Genomic DNA, 23,521 nt, shown 5'->3' on the forward strand with positions numbered 1-23,521 from the left:
GGAAGCCAGATATGGTTAGAAGATGAGGAGAAACCACTTGAGGAAGAGCCAGGATCCCTTTTGTGTCCAACTCATCCTCATACAATGCGTGGAGGGCCTGGGCACATGGACAGGACCTGGAGCCTTATCGCTGTGTAAAAGGCCAGTGGCCCTGCTATCTGAGTGCTGATGCAGGAGTTCAGCATCTCACAGCCCTCCTCCCCTTCTCTCATCCACAGGCACCTGCTTTACAGTGTGGGGCTCTCCATGGGGAGAGATGAAACTTTAGTGACAGCCGGGACTTGGTTCCAGCATGCAGACGTCACCAGTGATGGACAGCAAGAGCTCAGGTTGCAATAGTGTGTGTGCTGGATGAGTTGTGTATGTATCTCAGCCTTGGTCCAGTGCCTCATGCCCAGTCAGCCAGTCTAACTGCATCTGTTCTGGTTTAGGGCTCTGGACGTGCCTATGGAGCTGGGGACTGAACTCTTCAGTTTACTGAGTCCACAGCAGATTTGTAGTCATAAGATATGCCCATGTCTATGTTAGAGGGAGGGCCTTTTGGATGTACCAGGGGAAACTGAGGCACAGGAAGGGGAGACGTGGGAGGGTGCGGATTGTGCTTGGTGGGCAGTCCAGCTGTCACCGTTGCTGTCCATGGTAGGACAAACGCTGGGGGTATGCAGTAGGCTGGAGTGTTACCTCTACTTGCCTCCACAAACTAGCTTTTGACGTGGGTGTGGAGGATCCAAGTTCAAGGCCCTACGCTCATATAGCAAGCATTTGGCCCACTGAGCCATCTCCTCGCATCCTCAGAGGGAAATTTTAAGGGGAACCTAGAGCAGGATCAAATCCACGGCCCCAATGACCAGCTCAGTGCTTGTCCTCAGGGTTCATTGAATGATTCAATGATCACAGAAAGGGCTACCTAGACTGTGGAGTACAGAGGACATGTTGCTTGTTTAGTGCCTAGTGGGGGAACCTATCCCTTCCAAGGTGATGACCCTCACCAGACCTACCTGCCAAGAGATATGCCAGATGAAGACTGTCCTGTCTGCCATCCTTGGGGACAAATCCAGCTTCTTCCTAGTGGAATTTAAAATGACATCAGTGATTTGAACAAGGGCATGCAGCTGGCAGATGCATGGCGTATGGTCAGCCCAGCCCAGACACTTAATGCTGACCTAACGTCCGAGTCTGTCATAAAGCTTGGGTCATGGCCATAGCTAAGAGGAAGTGGTTGATGCTGGGAATGAGTCTCCTGGGGATGCTGGCAGGATGTGGGCTGGACTGAGCCCAGCCGTTACTCAGTTTTACCACAGAGACTCACAGTAGACTTGCTGCTTTGTGGGGAAAGCAAGCAAGAAGCCTGGGGAAGGATGGATGTAGCACAGCAGAGCATCCTGAAGCTCTAGCAGGTGGCTTACCCTTCTCCCCATCACCTTCAGGGAAGGAGGCCATCCAGGCGCTCTGTGTCCTGGAAGGACAGGGGAAGTTTAGGCAGAACAGCAGCTGTGTGCAGTTCCATCCCACTCTAGTCTGAAGGAGGAGCCAGACAATGGGTAGCACAGCAGTCCTCGCTGAAACTGGCGTAACATGAACTCTCATGGCACTGTCTTGGGTTGATCCAGAAGTCAGAAGTGGTTTATACGCAGTAGAGATAGTACCATGTGCTTATCAGCTTTGTAATGGAGATGCTTCCCAGTTGAATCATTCTAGAAGGCCCATAGCAGAAAGGCCTGATGAAGCCATCTTATCTGGCCCTGTTTTATGGGATAAAGAAGGCAACTAAGGCTGAAAGGAGAGAAATCCCACACAGAATTGCCTCCAGTACTGCACCTTATCGGTCTCCTGAGTGGACCTGGAGGTGTCCCTGCTCCTGCCAGTGATGTCGTTCACATGGTCCAGCCATCACCTCCTCTCATGGACTGGCATCCACATCTGTACCCCGCCCCTTCCATCCACACCACATGTCAATACCTAGGGGTTCCCTATGAGCCACATATTCTACTCACCCACCTGGATTCACCTTCCAAAAGTGCATCTCAGAGTTCTGTGCACTCAGCCCAAGCCTGCAGAGCCTGTCCCCCCACCCCACCCTACACCCCGTGAATCTGTGTCCTGAGGATCCCGCACCCCAAACACATCAGGCATCTAGCATTACTACCTCTGTGGTCATTCTCTCTGCTTGGGACTCCCAGACTCCCCTGGGTGACAGTAATGGTCGCTTGTCCCTAGTTCCTGTCCTGGTAAGGATGGATAGACTCATGGCCCCTGTGGCTCTCTGGGAACAATCATCCACTTAGTGTGGCTTGGAAAGTCCTTAGACTTCCAGGTCCTTGACAAATTGCTGTGTTTGGCCCAGGATGACACCTGTCCTGCCAGCTGTCCACAGATCTGCTCTCCTCAGCCCTGCAACCTCTTCTTCCTCCATCCTCACCTCTGTCCTTCCCTCACCCTTGAGGAGGAGCCATCAACACCTCCCTGACCAAGAACTGCTCCTTAAACATCAGAGTGATTTTAGTACAGATAAAAATCATAGACTTTTCTGTGGCCCCAACGTCATGCCAAGGGGATGTATGGCCACAATTCTCTCTGGGATTGTTTCAACTCCAGCCCAAAGACTGCCAACCGAATGAAAGTGATGTTTATATAGGAATAACCTAAAATCTGTTCTTCTGTAGGTGAACCATAGATGCACACCATCTTCCAGCTGCCAATGTTGGTAACAATGCTTATCACAGACTCTGCCAGCCACTGTAGCCACTGTGTGCCATGCCCCTCTTCTAGACGGGAGTGTAACTGACCACAGACAATGGGCTCCTGGTATGAAGTGTCACAGAGACATTGCTCTGGCCCTCCCTGGGTAAGTAGCTGAGAGAGGCAACATCCTGTCAGGCTGTGGCCTAAGACTCCTCTGTGCCCTGCTAACATGGCAGGAGGAAGCCTGGCATCCCCTATGGCTTGTTCCCCAAAACTGTCCGTGTTTGACTTCCCAGGGCTGGACCTAGGGCAGAGCCCTGCCAATGAGTGTCCAGAACACCCGGGGCCTGGTGCTGTCTCGGGACCTCACCACCAGCATCTCAGCTCTGTGAAGCATGGGGTCGGGGAGGCTCTGAGGTCTCTGAAGGTGCCAGAATTTGTCTCGTCTGAAGACATATCCCAGCCTCTCTCTCCAGCACCCATTCATTCCTGCACTGAATCCCTGGAATTTTAAGACACGATTTTCCTTGCTGTTCGGATTAAATTTGAATGGGAGGTGAGTGGGCATCAGACACGCACTCTCTCCACTTACTCACAACTGGAAGAGATGCCTGGCTCTTGGGATCAAAAGCCCAGGTTAGCCATGTCTGGGCCACCTGGTGGAGGTGCAGGGAACTACAGTCAGTAGGCCAAAACCCGAGCACCCCTGGCACAGCAGTCTGTGGACAAAAGGTAAACACATTTTATTTATGGTAGACACAGATTCACAGAGATGTTAACAATTTTATGGGTCCATCCCATGTGATTATTTAGAAATCTAGAAATTTTCAGTCAAGACTGATTTATCTCCAAGCAACTTATGGCCTTTCTGGATCTTAGTTTCCATGTTTATAGGTGGTCAAGGGATTCACCCTCTGAGAAACCTCTTGGCTCTGAAAACCTTTCATGTCACAAGAGGGACAAACAGCTACACTTCACACAGCTAGGATCTTTCTTCTGCAAGTCTGAGCTTTGCCGCTTGGGGAGAGACCCCGGATGTCGCACTTGACCCCCACTTCTTAGGGTACAGACAGGTGGCTGAGGCAAGCTGACCCTGGCATCTGCCAGGGGCTTGAGAAGATGGTCACTACATCAAACTGGACCCAAATAAGAGCTATGGCAGGCCTGCTTCACGCACCCCAGTCAGGCCCCATGTCTTTGCTATTGTGGTAACATGATCACGTTACCCGTAACCGGCTCAGTAGCTCAGCCGCTCAGCTGCTCGTGGGCAGAGCCTCTTCTTTTCTGTTTGCTGACTAGCAAATGCCAGTTGGTTTCTTCCTCCATTCCAAAGAAGTCCTTGGGGTGAGAGAACCACAGGGGCTCCTGAGAGTTGAGGTCAGGAAACCCTGCTCAGGGGTGCCCCGGAAGAAGTCAACAAACTTCCTCTCCTTACTAAATCATTCAAGTAGCAAGACTGAGACCCCTCAAATGCCAAGAATGCCAGGCAACCACTGCTCTGAGTTCCATTTTTCCTTCTTATTCTTTTTTGGGGAGTCTGGTGATTACTGAGAAGTTCTGGATGGGTCTGAAATGACTGTTTGCATTGTTCTGAGTTAAGCTGTTAGAGACCGTTAGGATGTGTCTGTGTGCACCTTTCTTTCCCAAGCTGGAGTCAGGATGGATCTGAAGCCTACTTCAAGGAGTAGGGGTGGGTGTGCTATGCACCACAGCAGGGCTAAGACTCTCAGGGAATGGGTGAGGGACCCATTTTCCTTCTCCCTGCCCCAGATTCCATGTGCATGGACGGCATTAGGGCCCTAAGGCAGGGGCCATGAGGTAAGTCTTGTGGGGCTGTTTGCCTGATCTACAGTGTAAGAATGCTTTTTTAAAGGGTGGAAAAAGAGAGGGGGAGGAGATAGACCCTGAAAAACCCTAAATGTTTAGCATGTAGCCTCCACAGAGAGTGCAGGCCCCTGGCCCAGGGCAGCGGAACCACATAGGGAAGATTGTCAGAATAGCCCTCCTTGGACAGCTGCCTGGGAAGGAGACAGGAACACCCACATGGTGCCTCCCTTGGCTGTAAAAGTTAGGTTTGCTGTTTGAGCCAGAGGGACATAATTTTGAGATCTAGGCATTGTATCGTAGCCTGGACGAACTAACAGGGAGGTTTACCCTTGGATTCCTGGGAAAGATACTCTCACTTTTATCTCCTAAACCTAAAATCTGAGGCGAGGCAGGAAGAGAATTGGTGGCTCACTGTGTTCCTGGGAACCCCAGGGTTTTAGCCTGCAGAGGGCTGGCATATGGGAAAGTCGGGCAGCAGTCTGATCCTGGAGACACCAAATTCTGGAGCCAACTATTCCTGCAATGAATACTCTATTGGACTTCTCAGTGTTTAAGAGCCAATATGGTCTCACCTTTCTTCACCATAGCCTGGACTGTTTCTTTTACATGACATTAAGAAAATTCCTAAAACGTTTGTTCTTAGGATCAAAATAACTTTAAATCTTTCATTAATCATTCAGGGGAAAAAAATGACTCATCACAGACTTTGGTGTTAAAGTGCTGTCCTCAATGTTATAATACAAATCTGAACAAACAGACCTTTCGGGTATTTAAAGTGAGGTGAGTCAGAGATGCTAAGAGCCCATCTCTTCAAGTAATGACCATTGATGGACTGCTTGGTTGTGGGAATAAACCCAGGAAAAGCCGGCACAGAGCTGTGCTCAGAAGTGTGTATCCCATGTGTAGGCAAACCTATGCTAGCTGGAAGGGGTCAGAGATGTCCCATCCTTCACAGCCTTTCCCAGTCCTCCTAGAAGGAGCCCTCAGAGCTGGCGCCAGGGACTGCTGGCTGGGAAGATCCAGGAGGCAGGGACAGAAGTGGGAGGGGACTCCTTATCTTAACCTGTTGAGCATCTATAGTAATGGGGTGGACATAGAGAGAATAACTCTGTGATGGGTGTGTGTGTGTGTGTGTGTGTGTGTGTGTGTGTGTAAAAGAGAGAGAGAGACAGAGAAAAACAGAGAGAGAGAGGAGAGAAAGAGACTGAGACTCATGGCCAGCAAGACTGCTGGAGGTCCAGAGTTCAAGTTCTACTTGGGACTCATCCTTTAGGCCAGGTGTGCCCTAAATGACCAGCCCAGAAATGACTCTGACAACTGGCTTCCATACGTCTTTGCCAACCCCCAGGTCATTCCTGCTGGATTCAGAGACCAAATCCAAGCCAACCAGAAAGAGCAAAATATCCTTGATGAGGCAGATACAAATGGCCATGTGACCCACAACACATGATAGACATGCCCTGCAGCCCAGTGTGCCTCCAGCTCACCTGTGACCTCTGCTTGGGAGTCTGAGCAGCCCTGGGGTGGAAGCAGACTGCTGTCTTGGGCCTCCACAGCACTCCCAGGCCTTCTTTGGAGGTTGTGGTAAGGAGATGGCTGTGAGTCTGATGGGAGAGGTGAGTACCCAAGAGGTCTCTGCCCCTTGCATCTTTTGAGGACAATCCCTAAGCCATTGTGTGTCCTTTTCAGTCCACAGAGAGGCTGCAAGCTTAGGGTCTGTCTCTCCAGACAGGCAAGAAACTTCTGGGTTCCATGCATGTCATATCGAGGCCAAAGGAAAAAGGCCCAGTGGCCAGGCCAGGCAGCTCACAAGTATCAGGGCTTGCAAGAAGGAAGGCGGGACCCAGCCCCTCCACCAACCTCAGGCCCCTTCCCCAAACTCAGGCCCCCTCCCCATGGCTAGTGCCTGTGTCACTCAGGAGGCTCCTACATGCTCTAATGGGTCCTATCTCACCCAAACCTGTGCTCGGCCCTGTTCCTCACTTCCAATCCCCTCACAGAAGCCATTGAGGCCTACCTAGAACCTTCAGTTCTTTCTCCAGGGTGCCCAGACTCGATGTGTGATCTTCACACGTGACTGAGGCCCCTTACCTGCCTTTGAACACAGAATTCTACCCAGGCTAGTCTTGGAGAAGGTCAGTTGAAACAAACCAAGCTAGCCCTGCTCCCTCAACAGGGGCCACCCTGGGAGAATCAACACCCTCCCAAAGGCTATCCCAGCTGGTGGACACATCTGACACCAGGAGCCACCAGCTGGCACCCAAGTTGCCCACCTTTGGCACCCTGCATATTGAGTCTGGGGCATACAATATGCACCCAGTGAACTTGAGTTGTTTGTTAATCTAGCCAAGAGCCATTATGCTGGTTTGAATAAGAATGACCCTTGTAGTCTTATATATTTGAATGCTTAGTCACCCGGGAGTGGTACTATTTAGAAATACTAGAAAGATTAGGAAGTATGGCCTTGTTGGAGGAAATGCATGACTGGGGGTGGGACTTTGAGACTTCAAAAGCCCATGCCTGGCCTAGTTCTCACTCTCTGCTTTCTTATCAGAATGTAGCTCTCAGCAACTTCTCCAGCACCACGCCTGCCTGCTACCATGTTCCCACCATGATGACAATGGACTAAACCTCTGTAACTATAAGATAACTCCCAATTAAATGCTTTCTAATATGAGTTGTCTTGGTCATGGTGTCTCTTCACAGCATGAGAACAGTGACCAAGAAGCCATTGAGTGCCTACCTAGAACCAGGCACCTTTCTGGCCTTCTTGTGGCTGTGGCCACGATCAGCTGAGTTCTGAGCTCTGAGCCAAACACAGACCTCGCCTAGCCTCAGGAGGAAGATAGGCTGGGTGATGAGGCCAGGACCCCATCTTCTCATCATAGTCTCCCATCTGTGAATGAAGGGAGATAGGAAGAATGACCCTAAGTTGCTTATAGCCATGACAAGCATTCTGTGGTCATTGTGGCATCTGAAAAACCTGGTTTGCACCAAAGCATTTTTCTGTCTGCCCAGCCTTGAAATCTGGGCGCTGCCATGCTTCTAATTGTCAAGGTCCTCTCCAGCTGCTGAAATGCTGGAAAAGTATTACAGTCCCAAGGTGGCCTAAGGGCTTAATATGTTCCCTGTGTAACTCCTTTCTCCAGGGAATGGGGTAGAGATGTCACAAGAACAATACTGTAGGGCTGTTTACGGCTTCTGGGGGAAGAGGATGAGCATGCTCTGTCTTGTCTTCATAGCTGATGCTAATCCATCCTTGGGCATCTACTTCGGCCCTCAGCCTCTGCTGTACTAGCCCCCTAATACTGCATCTGGGTCTCATTCACCCCAAGAATTGTGTCTTTCCCCTACCTTCAATTTCCAGCTTTCCAGCTTGGGGTCAGGAGAATGGAGCTGCCCTACCCAGAGGAGCCCAGAATGACTTTGACCAACTCCATAGTCTGCAGCCTCCAGGCTATGCTTAGAAAGGTCACAGTGCCCTCTAGTGGCTGCTGGCTAGGTCTATTCACCTCAGACCTGCCGTGAGAAGTTGAGCTTAGAGATGAGGACCTGTAGGCAAAGGTCTCTCTCTCCTGTGGCTGCTCAGAAACCTCAGGTCCTACTGGCCTGATCAACCACTTGGCATCCTTTAGGGCTCAACTTAGGATCCACAGCTTCCAGAACAGCCTCCAGCCTTCCACCCTCAGGCTCTCTTCCTGTTTCCAAGCAACACATAAAAAGGAGTCATTGGTTGTTGTATTGTGTTATTTTGCCCTATTTGTTGGGGATCTAACCTAGGGCTTCACACATGCTAGGCAGGAACTCTCCCACTGAATTATAGCCCACTTCTTATTTTTAATTCTGAGACAGGCAGGCATGGAATCTTCAATCCTCCTGTCTCAGCCTGCCAAGTAGCTGGGATGGCCAGTCTGCAATGCCAGGCCCAGCTGGCTATAGCCTTGTCATCTTTTGCCACACCATGCTTTTCTCTGAAAGCAAGGTTGTCTGATGTGTCCTTAATCCCCTTCCCCGCTCCTCCATTTCTCCAGAGGTGGAGCCGATGTTTTCGGAATAGATGGATGGAATGAAAGTAGATGTTCAGGAACATTCTCTAATCCTGAAGTAAGGAGCCATGCTTGCAAATGTGGGCCACATGTGGCCAAAACAACAAAGGCTTTTCAATGATGCCAATTCTGCTCAGGAAAAGAAGAATATGGGGGTTAGAGGACCAAGGGTTGAGGTAAGGAAGGAGAATGAGGGAGGCTTCAGGTATCATGAAAGCACTGAAGTGGAGGGGACTCTTGTCTTGTTTCCGAGAAGGGCCTGAGTGGTTGGTTGCTTGCCTGGCAAGTCCTGAGTTTACAAGTGCATAGAAAACCTGAATGATTCCACAGGCGCCCCCTCGTGGCTAGTGAAGGCCGAGCACACAGAAGAGAATCCTGAAGGTAGGTTCTGAAGAGTTATTATATTTTATTATTATCTCAATGCCTGTTTGTTTTCTAAGAGGAGACAGGATGTGGATTTGGGAAGAGAAATGGAGAGGATCTGGGAGGATCTGGGGGACAGGAAACCATAACCACAATATATTGTATTTTAAAAAAATCTGTTTTCAATTGGGAGGGGAGGGAAGGCAGAAGGGGGTCTCAGAATTAAGATTCCAGCTATCAATCGCCCAAGTTTCTTAGAGCTAATTACTACCTCTTGGCCTTTTTCCTCGTCAAATCAATGGTGGGATGAGTGGAATGGCCCTGATGGGCGGCAGAGCCAATCCAGCCCCGAGACAAGCATGCTGTGTGCCTTTCCTTAGTATCCTCCAAGGACAGGGCAGGGGGCCACAGCCTGACAGAGGAGCTGCCTAGGTGAGGGGCAGAGCTAGGACCCAAAGCCAGGTGTGTGACTCCAGAGGCCCCTTGCTCCCAGCCTGTGGTGTTTCTCGTGGTCCCTCAGGTCCCTTCTACCTGGGGCACACGCATCTGTTGAAAAGGTTACAGTAGACAGTAGGGACCAGATAAGCAGACAAGATGGGAACTAAATCGTGGTTAAAAGGGCATTCCTACACGGGGCAACCTCACAGACAGAAAGCCTTGAAGCATGGGAAGAAATTAGGGCCACCACTCAATTAGTCATACCAAACTCTCTGCTTCTGAGGAACTCAGAAGTTTTTAATTGTTGGTCCACCCATCCATCCAACTGCTCACTCATCCATTCACACACTCCACTTCATCCATCCACTTACCCATCCATCCATACATACATACATACATACATACATACATACATACATACATACATACATGTAGCTAGAGTTTTCCTGCCTGGCCCACAGTCAGGACAAATCTCTCTCACCCGCCAGACGCTCAGACCCAACCAAGTGAACACACAGAAACTTATATTGCTTACAAACTGTATGGCTGTGGCAGGATTCTTGCTATCCAGTTCTTCTATCTTAAATTAACCCATTTCTATTAATCTATATTTTGCCACGTGGCTCGTGGCTTACCAGTACCTTACATCTTCCTTGTCATGGTCGCGGCTGGCAGTGACTCTCTCTCCAGCCTTCCACCTCCCAGAATTCTCTGCTCTCTTGTCCCGCCTATACATACATACACACATGCATACATAGATCCTATCTGTCCATCTCCACACCTACATGTCCATTCAACTGGCTACACACTCACCCCCACACCCCTGTGTCCAACATTGCCTAGAACTTACACAGTCCCTTTTCCTTCTAATGAACTGACATTCGTTAGGAGGGAGTCACTAAACCCATGCCAAGGGAAAGGTCTTAGTCTCCACTTCCCACAGCAAGGAGCACGGAGGTCTTTGGATCTACTTTACAACTAGCACGTGTGTGAAAGGGGCTGAGACGGAAGTGTGAAGGAAGAAGGGGAGGGAGGAAGGAGGCAGCTGCGTAAAAAGGAGCCTCTTCCTTGGGGACACACCCAGGGGTCACTAGTTCCAGGTGACCCTCAGCATGGTCCTCAGCCGATTTCTCCAGTATGCATTTGTGTAGCAGGAATCTTAAATGGTCTTATTTATAAAATCAAACCTGAGGCCATCTCTTGGGGTGAATGCTGGAAGATCAGAGAAGCAGAACAAGCCACAGCTAACCTCACCTGGCTAACTTCTCAGCTGATCCTGTTTCCTCAGACTGGAAGCCTCTGAGTCCTCATCCAGAATGGGTCTCAGCTGAACTGTTGCTAGAAGCCTGAAAGTTTAACCAGCCAAATGCTTCTAGTTTCTGGTCCTTACGCCTTATATACCTTTCTGTTTTCTACCATCACTCCCTGGGATTAAAGGCGTGAGTCACCAAGCTTGGCTGTGTCCTTGAACAGATGGATTTCTGCCTCTGGAATGCTAGGATTAAAGGCGTGTGCTACCACTACATATCCTCTATGTTTAATATTGTGGCTGTTCTGTCTCTGATCCCAGATAAGTTTATTAGGGTGCACAATATTTCGGGGAACACAATACCACCACACGTTTGGTGACTGGTTGCAGGTTGCCATCTCCCTGCTAGGTGGCAATCCAAGTCGCTAGCTACTTATTTGTCTCTGGAGATGGTAAGATCACCACCTTGGAGGCAGGTATGTGGCCATTTCCACTACAGTTCCTTTTGAAGTCCTGCCACCTGGAGGCAAGGGTTCCTGTGGTGATGGAGGTATGTACAGCATGCAGCTGAGAGGGAAGGTGTGCTCGGGCTCGAGTCAGGCACCGGAGCTACACTCAAGAGTCAGCCAGCCATGCTACTTCATGTTCCATTTTGCTTCTGCAACCGTCCACTCAGGCATCAAGCATTTATTGTGTGCCTCATGAACGCAGAAATGGAAGACTTCAACATCTCTTTCATTCCTCAGATCACCCCGCTCTTGCACTGATCTCCTCCCCTCTGCACAGCACCAAACTTCTCACTGTCTCAGCACCCCAGAGTGTCCACACTCTGTCTCAGGGTGTTCTCCCAGGTTGGGACAGTTGTCACATAGTACACTCATAAGCTATTAGGAAGATCCCAGGGTCTCGAGTCAGGGAGATGGGGTTTGAACCCTCCCTGGTTCATCCTCTTTGCTGCTGCTAGATCACTTAACCTCCACGAGCCATAGTCTCATCTGCCAAGGTTGGGGAAATACTGGGGTCACATAGGGTGGTTGTGAGAATAAAACACCATGAGATGTGTGGGGCTCGAGAAGCGGCTCAGCAGTTAAGAGTACTGGATGCTCTTCCAGAGGACCCATGTTCAATTCTTAGCACCTACGTGGCAGCTCACAACCATCTATAACTCCAGTTCCAGAGGATCCAATGCCATCTTCTGGCTTCCATGATACTGCACACATGTGGTGCACAGACATATGCAGGCAAAATACTCATATAAATAAACAATAAATAAATCTCCAAAATAATTTTTAATATCATGAGATATGTAAGATGTTTACTATGACTAATACCCAGCTGGGTATTGAAGCATGTTAGTGACTGTGTAGTCTGCTATGGTCCCTGAGCCTGTAGGGGCAAGAAGGTCACATGTTCCAGGCCAGCCTGGGATATAAAGTAAAATCTTATCTCAAGGAAAACAAAAACCTGTCAAGTTAAACTGAAGCACTCTGCCCTGGGAAGCAAGAGATCTGGTTTCTGGTTAAAGGAAGGTGTGTGTGGATAAGTCACTGCCCTTCTCCGGTGTTCTGTTTGCTTGACTAAAATTAGTGGTTGGATTACTATAATGCAAAGCTTTGTGTCCTGTCAGCTTCACCTGGAATCAGGGACCTGGCACCCAGAGACCATTTCTATCCACCCTCAAGGCAGACATCACTAGCTGATCAGAGCATTCCAAATTCCATGCTGGCCTTGGAATCATCCCTCAAGGCTCCTTGGAGGCATCACCAATCAAATCCGAATTGACAGTTGAGATTAAACTGACTTTTCATTCCTGGCCAGTGGCCTGACTGGACAGGACACAGCGTACGAAGGGCAGGAGAGGACACAGTCAAGGTGAAGTGTCTGTCTGGGATGGGTCTGAGGGTGGGAGTACAAGGCAGTGTCAGGAATGTGGGGCCAGGATCGAGCAGGGACAGAACACTGGGGCACAGATTTACAACTGCCACACTGTTTGTACCACACCAGCTCTGTGGAGAATTGAAGAAGGAAAGGTGTTGGCTGCATGCCAGGTAGCCTCTTCTTTATTTTTTGAGGAGTTTTAATCACAGTATCAAGTTTGCCAGGGGCTGCAATTCCTCCACCTTTAGGACGAGGCATTTGAGACACAGTTCATTGCCATAAGGATTTATAACCCATCACGGCCACTCCTTCTTGGCAAGTCTCATCATTCATGCCTCGGTGCCCTCTGTAGGGCTAGCCGTGCCACCCCTACTTATGAAAACTCAACTACTTTCCCCAACATCAGAAAGCAGACAAGGCCTGCTGTGTACTCAACTGTCTCAACTGTCAAATTCCTTCTTGGAGTCTCCTCTCCTAAGGCCATGAGTAATGGAGAGAGAATGGACATGCCATCTCTACCTGGAGCCTCCTGTCCTTATCCTCCACCTCTGACCCCTTGCTATACTAAGGGTATAGCAAGTGAGGCGGTTAAATCCCAGGCTAGTAAGTGAGGTTGAATCTGCCCTGATTTGTATTGGGAGAAATCAAAGCATTTACCAAGGTTGGAACTCCAAAGTTACCCCACCCTGCCTCTGTTGCTGCTGGAGCTGACACAGGGCTGCAACTACCCATGATCACCTGAGGCCCCAGCCATTCTGTGGGCATAGTCATACTGGGGGGGGAGGGTTGCCATCAACCACAAATTGGGGCAGCCAGGGCAGGAAGCGCTCATCCCAACAGCCCAAAGAGCTTACTTCCACCCGACGCCTTCCATCCCTAGTCAGGCCTGATTGTGGTTGACACTTGCTGCAGGCGGGACTTTGATAGAAATGCTGCTGTTACGTAAGGGGTTAGTTATATAAGTCACCATGTGATGCATGTCCCGTATCCTAGCGAGCTGCTGTACCCCAAGTGGCCTTTACACGTTCTTCAGGTCAGAGTGGCTGGCTGCACTCATCCCCAGAGCTGGGGTGGTCACAGTAAGCCAGTCCGGTGGAGGAAATTAGGTCTGGCCCCAGTTGACAGCTGTCAGGCCACACAGCATATTGGGATGTCACAACCAAAGACAGGGATTCGCTGCCAGCAGTGATCTGTCATTCCCTGCCCATGGACAGTGGCTCTTTGTCGGATAGTAATTCTGGCATCTGGGAGACAACATTTAACATCCATTCCCTTCCACTCTTAGGTCAAGTAGGATTTTTGCATTGCTGAGATCAGGGGTTACAGGTCGCAGTATTGGCAGTGGGGGCTCCCCAGCTCACAGGGCTGAGGAGGGGAAGGTGGGGCCCCTGCTCTCTGGTTGGCTTAGTGCCTCAGCTCAGCTCACTTGCCCTTGGCAGAGCTTGGCAGAGATTCCTACCTGGGTGCAATCGGGAGCCTGCCACCTTCATTAAGTGACACAGTGCTGGTAAAACAAGACCATCATCATGGTCCAGTCACAGCAGCTGTAAGTGTCTTTTGCCAAGGACACCTCTGCTTCCACAATTCTAGAACAAACTTACAGCCAACCCCTCACTGCCCTTACCCGGCTAGAGTTGGGCAGCAAATAAGCAGTTGTTTCCTGTCAACAGGATGCAAGCTATTGGGTGACTGTGTAGTTACTTCCGGAAACAAGAAGCCATCCTGTGCCAAGCCTTGGTAGGATAGCACACATTCAGAGCTTGGGAGAGTCTGGTTGGGCCACATTGGGGTTTCACCACTGGGATATCCTCCCCACCACCATCACCACATGCCTAGAAAGGTTTTTTTTTTTTTTAAAGAGTGGATTCTCATAGAACCCACTCACCTGAGAAGCATGGAGATAACACTACAAGGAGATGCCTAAAGGTTACAGGCATGCTGCCATCTTGCCACCTTATGAGAAGCCGATCTACTGATGGCAACATTCTCAGGAGCAGCCCTGTTCCAGGGAATAGGGCCCACAGGTCACAGGCCAGGTGCTGACTGGCAGGCAGAAAAGGGCAATGCCCCAGCAGGGTGGGAGATGAAGGGGTGGTCCCAGACACATGGGGTCTGAGGGGAGCTGGCAGGAGTCTAACCCGGTGGCCACAGGACCTCAGATTGTATCTCCAGCAGAGTGTACCAAGAGTTTGGAGTAGAAAGGATGGTGCCCATTGTCAGGGCAGGCTGGGATACTGCTGCAGAATTTTGCCCTTCCAGTCCCTGGGGATTGAAATAGCAATGGCACACACACAGCCCTCAGTCACTCAGAGACGACTGCGGAGGAAACAGAGCATGTGATGGCTGCCACTACAGCGTTTACAGCCCACATACCCCTGTCTGCCATGCCCCGGCTCCGCTTAGAGAACATGTGCCAGCTCTAGATGTCAGAATTGCAGTTCATCAGCCCTGGGCCATCTCCAGAGGTGGGATCCTCAGGCTACTGTAGACAGGTGCTCCAGCCCCCCAGCAGCAGTCTCTTGGCATCACCCCTGAGTGAGGGCATGTAGCTGTTTCCGTCTGTTTGCCATTTAGGCTGTGGTATGAAGGTGTGGGCCAGTATGCAGATGGGGGGGGGGGCAGGAAGACAGGGAACGGGGAGGAGAGAGGAGAGAGGAGGTGTGTGGGGTGCACTGAACTAGCTGGCATGGAGACCCTGCCCACGAGCACTTCCCAGGCAGCCTCATTCACCATGTGGCTATCTGCCTCACCTTCTCTCTGGGCAGTTGGTGGGCAGGGCCAAGGCAGCCCGGACTCCCTTCCTCGCTCCAACTGAGTGGCCCTGCTTGCAGCCCTGCCGGCGTTGGCACGGTGACAGTAGCCAAGTGTGCAAACTTGTGCCATTGTCCCAGGGCCAGGGGGAGCCATGGAGACTAGCTAATATGACACAGGAAAATGTTTGCTGATGGCAATTCTATGGGCTTTGTCCACCTCTTTCTCCATCATGACGACTCGATTTAAGTCCCTAACTGTTTGACTACAAATGCAGGGGGACCGTGCAACGCCACCCTTTTGTCCAGCCGCACTGAATGGGCAATTCAGGCTTTGTGCAGCTCAATTGAGGAAGCAGACATAAAGACAAGATTCCTGAGAGCCTCGGCTCCCTTCCCATGGATATCCCAGCACCCCTCAGCTAGCCAGTTCAGGCTACCTTTCCTCACATCAATGCACCTCTCTACCCATCGCAGGGGACCCTTCAGGAAGGGTGGGGAAAGAGGCAAGAGACAGGAGACGGGAGGACAGACAGAGTCAGAGAGCACACGCTCAACACTCAAGGGCAGAGGGAAAGCAGCCCACCCCCGCTTACCCCATCCGATTGTCTGTCTGCACTGGAGCATGGCAGCTGGAGGCTTGGAGTATCTGGGAAGGTTGGGTGCCTGTCTCCACTGCATCCAGCCCTCCTTGATCCTGGATATTTTACACACACACACACACACACACACACACACACACACACACACACTACTCCCTCAAGAAACCAGGGTACCGAGGTCAAGGGGAGGGGTGTGTGTGTGGAGGCCGGGGAAAGTGGGGCTGAAGGGTAGAAATTTACCGGGAAATGATTGCATTTGGGAGCTGTCTTTTTTTGTGATGGTCCCCATGGTGACAATTTGTGACGGTAAAGAATGTGGGACCGGGGCTCTGCCGCCTGATTGGGATGCTTTGTATCTGGAGAGGCGCTCCTGATTGGCCTGAGGGCCCCCCAGCTCCGGACTTGTCCTCCATTCAGCCCACTCAAGGGCTGCACAACTGCTTCTCACCCTGCACGGAGCTCGCTGCACGCCAGCTCGCCGGGCTTGCCTGGGTCTACGGTGGGGAACCTGCCGGCCACGTTGGCGGGGGTCCCAGCCTGCACCTTCGGTCAGTGTGGAGTCCCAAGTGGTTTGACCAGGCTGGGTGGAGGGTGTGAGCGGGCTAGGGCCTTGGGGGAGGGGCACGCTGCTGTGGGTGGCGGCCGAGGAGGCATGAAATTGCTGCATATGGTTCTACAGGGGAGTTCCTGCTGCAGGCAGCCTGAGAGGAGCCTTGAAGGCAGGTCTAGATTAAGTGCTAGACAGGGATCCTGCCTGGCCCTGTGTGAGAGTTGGGGGTGGAGCGAGGGGACTGTAGAGGGGGCGGGGTGGTGGGAGGGGGAGGCCACCACCAAGGACGGGAAAGGGGGCTTGGCCTTCTGCGGAGAGTTTCTTTGGCCTTGAAAATAAACACTTGAATGGTGAGTTGTGCATGCTGGCCTCACAGTATGAGGGAGATGCGACCAGCTGGGAATGTAACCCCAGCCATGCCACTTGTAGCTGGGTGGCTTTGAGCAAGGTGCTTGCTTTTTCTGAGCCTCAGTTTCCAGGGGAGGGCCACAGATCCTGAAAGACGAAATGAAATAGCGGGCACCTGTCTCATCTCAGTCAGGAAATACTGAATGACTTGCCAGGTGTCCCACTGTGGATTCTGTTTGGGATTCAGAAGGGTGCCTGGTTGGGGAGCTTACTGCACTCAGTTCTGGTGGCCCTGGGGAAGGTGAGACTCCAGCTGCCTTTTTGTTCCCAGGTCTGCCCTGTGCTCTTCTCGGAGCTACCAGCCCCCAGCAGAGCCCACACTCTTCATGGAAAGCCCTGCACAGTTCCCGTGGTGATGGCAGCTGACAGTGACGTGAAGATGCTGCTGAATTTTGTGAACCTGGCGTCCAGTGACATCAAGGCGGCCCTGGACAAGTCTGCGCCATGCCGCCGCTCTGTGGACCATCGCAAGTACCTGCAGAAGCAACTCAAGCGTTTCTCTCAGAAGTATTCGAGGCTCCCTAGAGGCCTGCCTGGCAGGGTGACAGAGCCTCACCTGCAAAGGGGGCCTGAAGAGAGGCCTGGGCAGCTGCCTCTCCATCCCTGTCCTGAATCTGGCCCTGGCGGGGGTGGGGGCTGCAAGGAGAAGGTCCTGGGGACCCCCTTCAGGGAGGAGTGCTTTTCTAAGGAGCAGGGCTTCGGGGGGCTGAATCCAGAGGCTGCTAGACCCGGCCAGCTGCCCATGAGGAAGAGACAGCTGCCTGCTTCATTTTGGGAGGAACCAAGGCCCACCCTCAGCTACCCAATGGGACTGGAGGTGGGCCTAGCCCCTAGGGAGACATCTCTGTATGAGAATAAGAAAAATTGCAAGGGTCTGGAGTCCCTGGGGCCTGAGACTGCTCCACTGCCCATGTCCCCAAGGGTACTAGCTGACATGGAGCCGCTCAAGATGTCTGGGGTATCCCTGGTAGGCAGCCTTGATGCCTGGAGCTACTGCCCATTCCAGTACCATGGACAGCCCATCTTCCCCAGCCTTCCAGGGGTCCTGCCTCAGGGCCCAGTACCCAGTCTGGGCTTGTGGAGGAAAAGTCCAGCCTCACCTGTGGATCTGGCCCACTTCTGCAAGGATGTGGACAGTCTGGGGCCCAAAGTGTACAGACCTGTGGTTCTGAAACCTATTCCCACTAAACCAGCCATGCCTCCTCCCATCTTCAATGTCTTCGGCTACCTCTAGCTCGACAGCCTCAGCCCCCCTCTTTGGCCTGCAGGATGGGGTCTCAGATAAGCTCTCCATGTGAGAAGGGAGCTGGGCAGGGATCTATCCAGGCTGCCCCAGGGAGGGGGCTCCTCAGGCAGGCATCTATTTGACTTTTGCAGCCTATGAGGCCAGGCACAGGAGCCCTTCCCCAGGGGACTCCTCTCCCTGTCCCTGTGGAGACCATAGGCAGTGGGACCCTGGTCTGACAGCTACCCATTACACACCTGTTCAGCTGCCATCTACTGGGGATGGGAGGGGCATTTCACTTGTTCTTTTTGTTCTTTGTAAATATTGAGAAAGTTAAAAAAAAAAAAAATAAAGATTTCTTTTGCAGTTTCCACCTCTTGGGTGTCATGAAATGGAAGAGTTCCCAGATGCAGGGCTAATATAGAGAAGCGGTCTGAAGCCTCTGAGATACCTGGAGATGCTACCTGGAGATGCTACCTGGAGATGGGTGCTGGGGGTCACAGTGCAATTCACAGGAAACAGGTGGGAAGGGACGGAGAAAGACCTCGGGGAAGGATGCTTGGTCCAGATATCTGAAGAAAGAGGTGGGCAAAGTCTGGATCCCCATGGCTCATGATGCTCTGGCCCAGAGAGGTAGAGCTATAATTTTGGTGTGCCTGTGAGACAGCTTAGGCTGTGCCAGAGTGGCCATGCACTGGTCAGAGATAAAACCAGGACAAATGGGATTTCAGTTTCTGGTCACCAAAGCAGGCAATTTGACTAAACTGTCCCTTTTAAGCATGAGCATAGTTATATGCCCATGGTGAACCAAACCAAACCAAAATCCAAGCCCAAGCCCTGAAGCTGCAGCCTTTTTAACTAACTCACATCCCTGGTTTTCTGATTGCTCTCAATCACATGTCAATGAGATGTGGAGAGCTCTGTCTGTGGCTAGATAGAAGTGTGTGCTGGGGGCAAAGATTGGGGAGCTTCTCCTGACAGTTCCCAAACAGCAAGCTGCTGGGCTAGATGCCTTCCTGAGTATCATTGGCCTAGGCACACTCTAGTGTGGCTGGGCCACACAGTTCATCAGACTACGGTCTTCACAACCAAGCCTGGTGCTGGGCGAGCCTCTGCTCCCCACATAAGAGATTCCAATAGGTGCACTGATTCCTTTTGCACCATCTCCTTCATGGCCTGCCTCTGAGTTGGTCTTCAGCTAACTCCACATCCAGGACTAGAGGCTGCACATGCCCCTTTGGTCCTAGCCTACTTTTCCCCCAGTTCCACTAGGAAGTTCATCGGAAATGTAGTTGGCCAAGGAAATGTGGGCAGTATTCCAAGATTCCAGGGCTTTCTGTCCAAAGGCACCAGAAGATTTCAGTCACAGATTCTGACATGACATAGAGTTGTTCTGAATCATGTTCTGGCACGTGGGTGGGTGGGGGGGTCCCTACACGTGGTCTTAGAGACCACAGAGGGGCCAGGAGCAGGTGTGTGCATCATCACTAAGACCCTCTGAAGCCATGCAATGGTTCTTAGCCTCCTCCAGACTGTGCAGCAGAGGGTCCAAAGCTCCAATCCTGTCACCTATGGATAAAGGTACTTGTCTCCACTGAAATGTCCTCACTCAAAAAGTGAGACTGGACACAGGCCTGCTACACGGGCTGTTGTATATGTGGGAGTCTGATTTCTGTGAGTATAGTAAGTTGTCTCCTGCACTTAGGCACCTGGAGGTCCTTCTAGGCTGGCAGATTAGAAATGTCACAGATCATGCTGCTTATCGCAGTGAGTGCCTTAGACACTCTATCATCGCACCATCCCATTCCTAGAGCAGGAGCGACCCTCGAGGCACATATTCTCAGGTGCTGCTGAGCCCCACCCTGCCTGAGTCCTGGCCCTACACCAGCCTTTTCCTGTTGGGGCTCAGATTCCCCAGGGGTACTTGGAGATCCATCCTCTCAAAAGCCAGAAGGCTTCATTTAAAAGAAGAAACTGGGACTGAAGAGATGGCTCAGTAGTTAAGAGCACGTACTGCTCTTGTAGAAATCTCGGGTTTGATTTCCAGCATCCACATCAAGATGCTTAGAGCTGTCTATAATCTGACACCCAAGGACACCCTTGGGCTCCATAGGAAGTCACACACACACACACACACACACACACACACACACACACACACTACATAAACTCATAAATATAAATATAATAAACCTTTACAAAATAAAAGCAGAAACCTTTAATGAGACATGACCCAACAAGAACCCAGGGCACCAGTCTCCTTCATATGGGAAGCAGCTGAGCGGAGCACATTGCACATCTGGAATTGGAGAGGAAAACCAGCCTTAGTTGCAGCAGCAGATACACCCCCAACCAAAGAGCAAGGTGGGAGCTGAAAATGTAGCTCAGGGGTAGATAGAACACTTGGTGACCATGCACAAAGCCCTGGGCTTGATTTCCAGCATTGCAAAATAAATACATACCAGGAAGGGGGAAGGACAAAGGAAGAAGAATATCAAGTCATGTTGGTGTGGCTTCAAGTGAAACCCAAAGCCAGTACAGGGACTCCCATTTTCTCTGTCTCTTGCTCCTACCACCATGGTGAGCATTGGGGCCAGACTCCCAAAAAGCTCTTTGCAATACCATGTGACATCTCTAAGGCAGGCATCCTTGCTGGGCTTGGTGGCACAATGGAGTCTGGAGTGACCCCCAAACACTGACCAATCATCATTGAACCACTAGGCCAGGCCTCAGGCCAGACAGCATCTGGGCTGTGAGGAGACAGAGGCAGATGTGGTTTGAAAGAAAATGGTCCCCAAAGGGAGTGGCACTATTAGGAGGTGTGGCCTTGTGGCTTTGTTGGACTGGGTATGGCCTTGTTAGAGGAAGCATGTCACTGTGGAGGCGGGCTTTGAAGTCTCATATGCTCAAGCCACACCCAGTGTCTCAGTTCACTTTCTGTGCCTGTGGATCGAAATTCTCAGCTCTTTCTCCAGCACCATGTCTGCCTGCACACCGCCATGCCCCCGTCATGATGATAATGGACTGAACCTCCGAGCTTTAAGCCACTCAATTAAATGTTTTTTCCTCTATAAGAGTTGTCGTGGTCATGGTGTCTCAAAACCCTAGCTAAGACAGCGGGATCTGTGAGAGCTCAAGGTGGTATTGGTGCTGTCCATAACAGGGTGCCTGACACCAGATAGATGGAAACTGCCATGTGTGATAGCTGAGTTTCACTACCACCCTTCTGCCTCCTCTACTCCAGGGGCACCCACTCAGCCCAACACCTGTGTTTCTCAGGTGGGAGGATGTGTAGCTGCTGTCTGGCAGGACTCTAGATTGCATGGAGGCCTTGCAGGGTCACAGCCACATGTCTGTCTGCATCGCCAACAGCTCAGCCCCCGCCTCCCTTGATTGCTTTGCTTACTGGTTAAATGTCATCAGGGAACCTTGAGCTGAACCACACTTAGCAGCCTCCCCTCTACCTTTGAGGCTAAGCATCCCCAGGAGAGAGGATGCAAGCTTCCCACTGGACTTGCAACAAAATATCAAGGGATGGAGCCAATCACAAAGCTGGAACCAACCCCACAGGGGTTCGTCACCTATGCTCAGGCCCGTGCCTTCCCTCTTCAGCCTCTATCTCATCATGACCTTGAGGGTGGTGTGCACAAGATGCTGCTTAGCCCCCTCAGAGCCTAGAAGGCTTTTCCTCTTCTTGCAGACACTAGGATCTACTCATGAAAACCAGGGATGCCAGAGGGCAGCAAGACCATCAGGAGCCACCCAGCCCACTGTACAAAGAAACCAAGGCCCAGAAGAGAAAGCCAGAGGCGGCCTGAGTCATCACTCCTCTACTGGTCCAGCGGCTTACTTTCTGAAAGGTCACAAACCACCCTTGACCTTGCAGAAGACCCTCAAAGACAGAGGCTAGGCTAGGTGCAGGCTTGCATCAAGGGGACCTGCTCTGCTGGTGCTGAAGATTGACCTGGCCTGGGAGGCAGTTTCACCTCTATGCAGAGAGAACATGGAAAATTTGATGCAACTCTCATGAAAACAGCATGTGCTAGGGCTCGGCTTCTGGAACTCACAGACCTTTGAATAAGGGTGATGACAGCGCCCAGCCTCAGCACTCACCTGCAAACAGGACTCCTGCTCCCACCTCTCTCCCAGGAACATGGTGGCCAGGGGTTCTGTACTCTTCTTGCCATCTCTCTGGCTCTGGATTGCTTTCCTTACTATTTCAACTTCTGTAGCAAACAAGAGGTGGGAAGGGGGGGCAAGAAATGTGCAAGACAACCCTGGGTATCAAGAGGATTTGTGGGCATGGGCCCACTGCTAGTGATGGAGCGCTGGTTTCCATGGTGATTGAACCAGAAGAAACCAACTAGGTCTCTCCTGGTTCATGAAGGACATGCCATCATGAGTCTTTCAAAGCCCAACAAAGGGGACATATTCAGGAGTCTGCATACCTACCCCCTGCTCAGTCTCCACTACTGCCAGGGGCAAGGCTGAGAACATCAGGCTTGGAGAGTCTAAAGAGAGGGATACTACAAGGCAGAAAATTAGTATGTGACATTTATTGTACTCAATGAAGCATTCAGACTGAGGGTTCCCCCCCTCAGTCAGAAAGCTCAGAGTCCAGTGATGGATTCACAGCTGGACAAAGTAATTCCAGGCAGGTGAACTCATTCCTAGAAGTTCTCCTGCCGAAGGCCAGGATTCCTGTCTGGGCCGCCTTTCCCAGACCAGCTCTGCCCTGGCCCCAGGTCGAAGTTCTCTGGCCATGTCCAATGGCAGAGCATCCAGGTCTGTGATCCATTCAACAGTTTGAAACAGGAGTTGTCTTGCCTACTCCACACACCGGGCTCTCACTTTGGAGGAAGCTCTAGTACAGAGACCCAAGATCACACTCTGCAGCTTCCTTCTGACCCCAGGCGTTCCTGGATGCAGGCCACCTGAGGTGTCATGGAAACAGTCTGAAGACCACATCTCCTCCCAGGCTGGTTACTGTGAGTTCTCGTATTTCAGGTATCTGATTAGCCTGCCTGGGAGTGGCAGTGTGTCTAGCAGTTTTATCCGGTATTTTCCTATGGCCTTCCGAACCCGCAGCCGGCAGAGGTGAGCCAGAGGTCTCGGAGGTTCTAGAAAGGAGAAAATGGGAGATGCACACTTGTCATTTGCACTGAGCAAGGGATGTGGCCTGTGAGCTCAGCCAGTGCTGTGGCTGAGTCCAAGAGAGGTGGCTGCTTGCTGCTGGGAACCTCAGTCTCCAAGCTGGGACTAGAAAAGTGCCTTTATACCTTCAACCTGCATGAATCTGCACAGCCCAAGATGGTCAGGGTAAACGACACTTCCCAGGTAAGGACTACCAGGATGTTCCTGAGACTCATGCTTACACCCCTCTGTCTTTTGATTCTTCTCTTCACACGCAGCCTAAACCCTCAAATGGCTTCAACAAATTGGTCAGAATTTGACCTCGTAGGCATTCCCATGCATAGGACTTATTTGGGACTCTGCTGTCACT

General features: G+C 51.3%; 2 protein-coding genes and 1 long non-coding RNA gene across 4 annotated transcripts in view; 1 reads left to right on the forward strand and 2 right to left on the reverse strand.

The window, feature by feature from the left end:
* The window catches only part of LOC118595210, a 33,081-nt gene extending 17,141 nt beyond the window's left edge, over positions 1-15,940 (reverse strand). For both annotated transcript variants that reach the window (XR_004946491.1, XR_004946490.1), the window contains exons 1-2: positions 15,830-15,940; positions 999-1,065 (exon numbers count right to left, since the gene is read on the reverse strand). This is a non-coding gene — a long non-coding RNA (uncharacterized LOC118595210). The remainder of the gene's footprint in view (positions 1-998; positions 1,066-15,829) is intronic.
* A 249-nt stretch (positions 15,941-16,189) lies between these two features.
* Fam181a (family with sequence similarity 181 member A) lies at positions 16,190-18,356 on the forward strand. The gene is made up of 2 exons (XM_036206206.1): positions 16,190-16,383; positions 17,065-18,356. Exon 2 carries the CDS (start codon positions 17,149-17,151, stop codon positions 18,025-18,027), a length of 879 nt encoding a protein of 292 aa, XP_036062099.1. The 5' UTR covers positions 16,190-16,383; positions 17,065-17,148; the 3' UTR covers positions 18,028-18,356.
* Positions 18,357-22,109: 3,753 nt separating this feature from the next.
* Positions 22,110-23,521, reverse strand: part of Asb2 (ankyrin repeat and SOCS box containing 2) — a 37,923-nt gene continuing 36,511 nt past the window's right edge. Inside the window, exon 10 of the mRNA XM_036206121.1 lies at positions 22,110-23,138. Coding sequence (XP_036062014.1) covers positions 23,002-23,138 — 137 coding nt within the window. The 3' untranslated portion in view covers positions 22,110-23,001. The remainder of the gene's footprint in view (positions 23,139-23,521) is intronic.

Source organism: Onychomys torridus, chromosome 14 (genome assembly GCF_903995425.1).
Source record: "Onychomys torridus chromosome 14, mOncTor1.1, whole genome shotgun sequence".
Classification (NCBI taxonomy): Eukaryota; Metazoa; Chordata; class Mammalia; order Rodentia; family Cricetidae; genus Onychomys; species Onychomys torridus.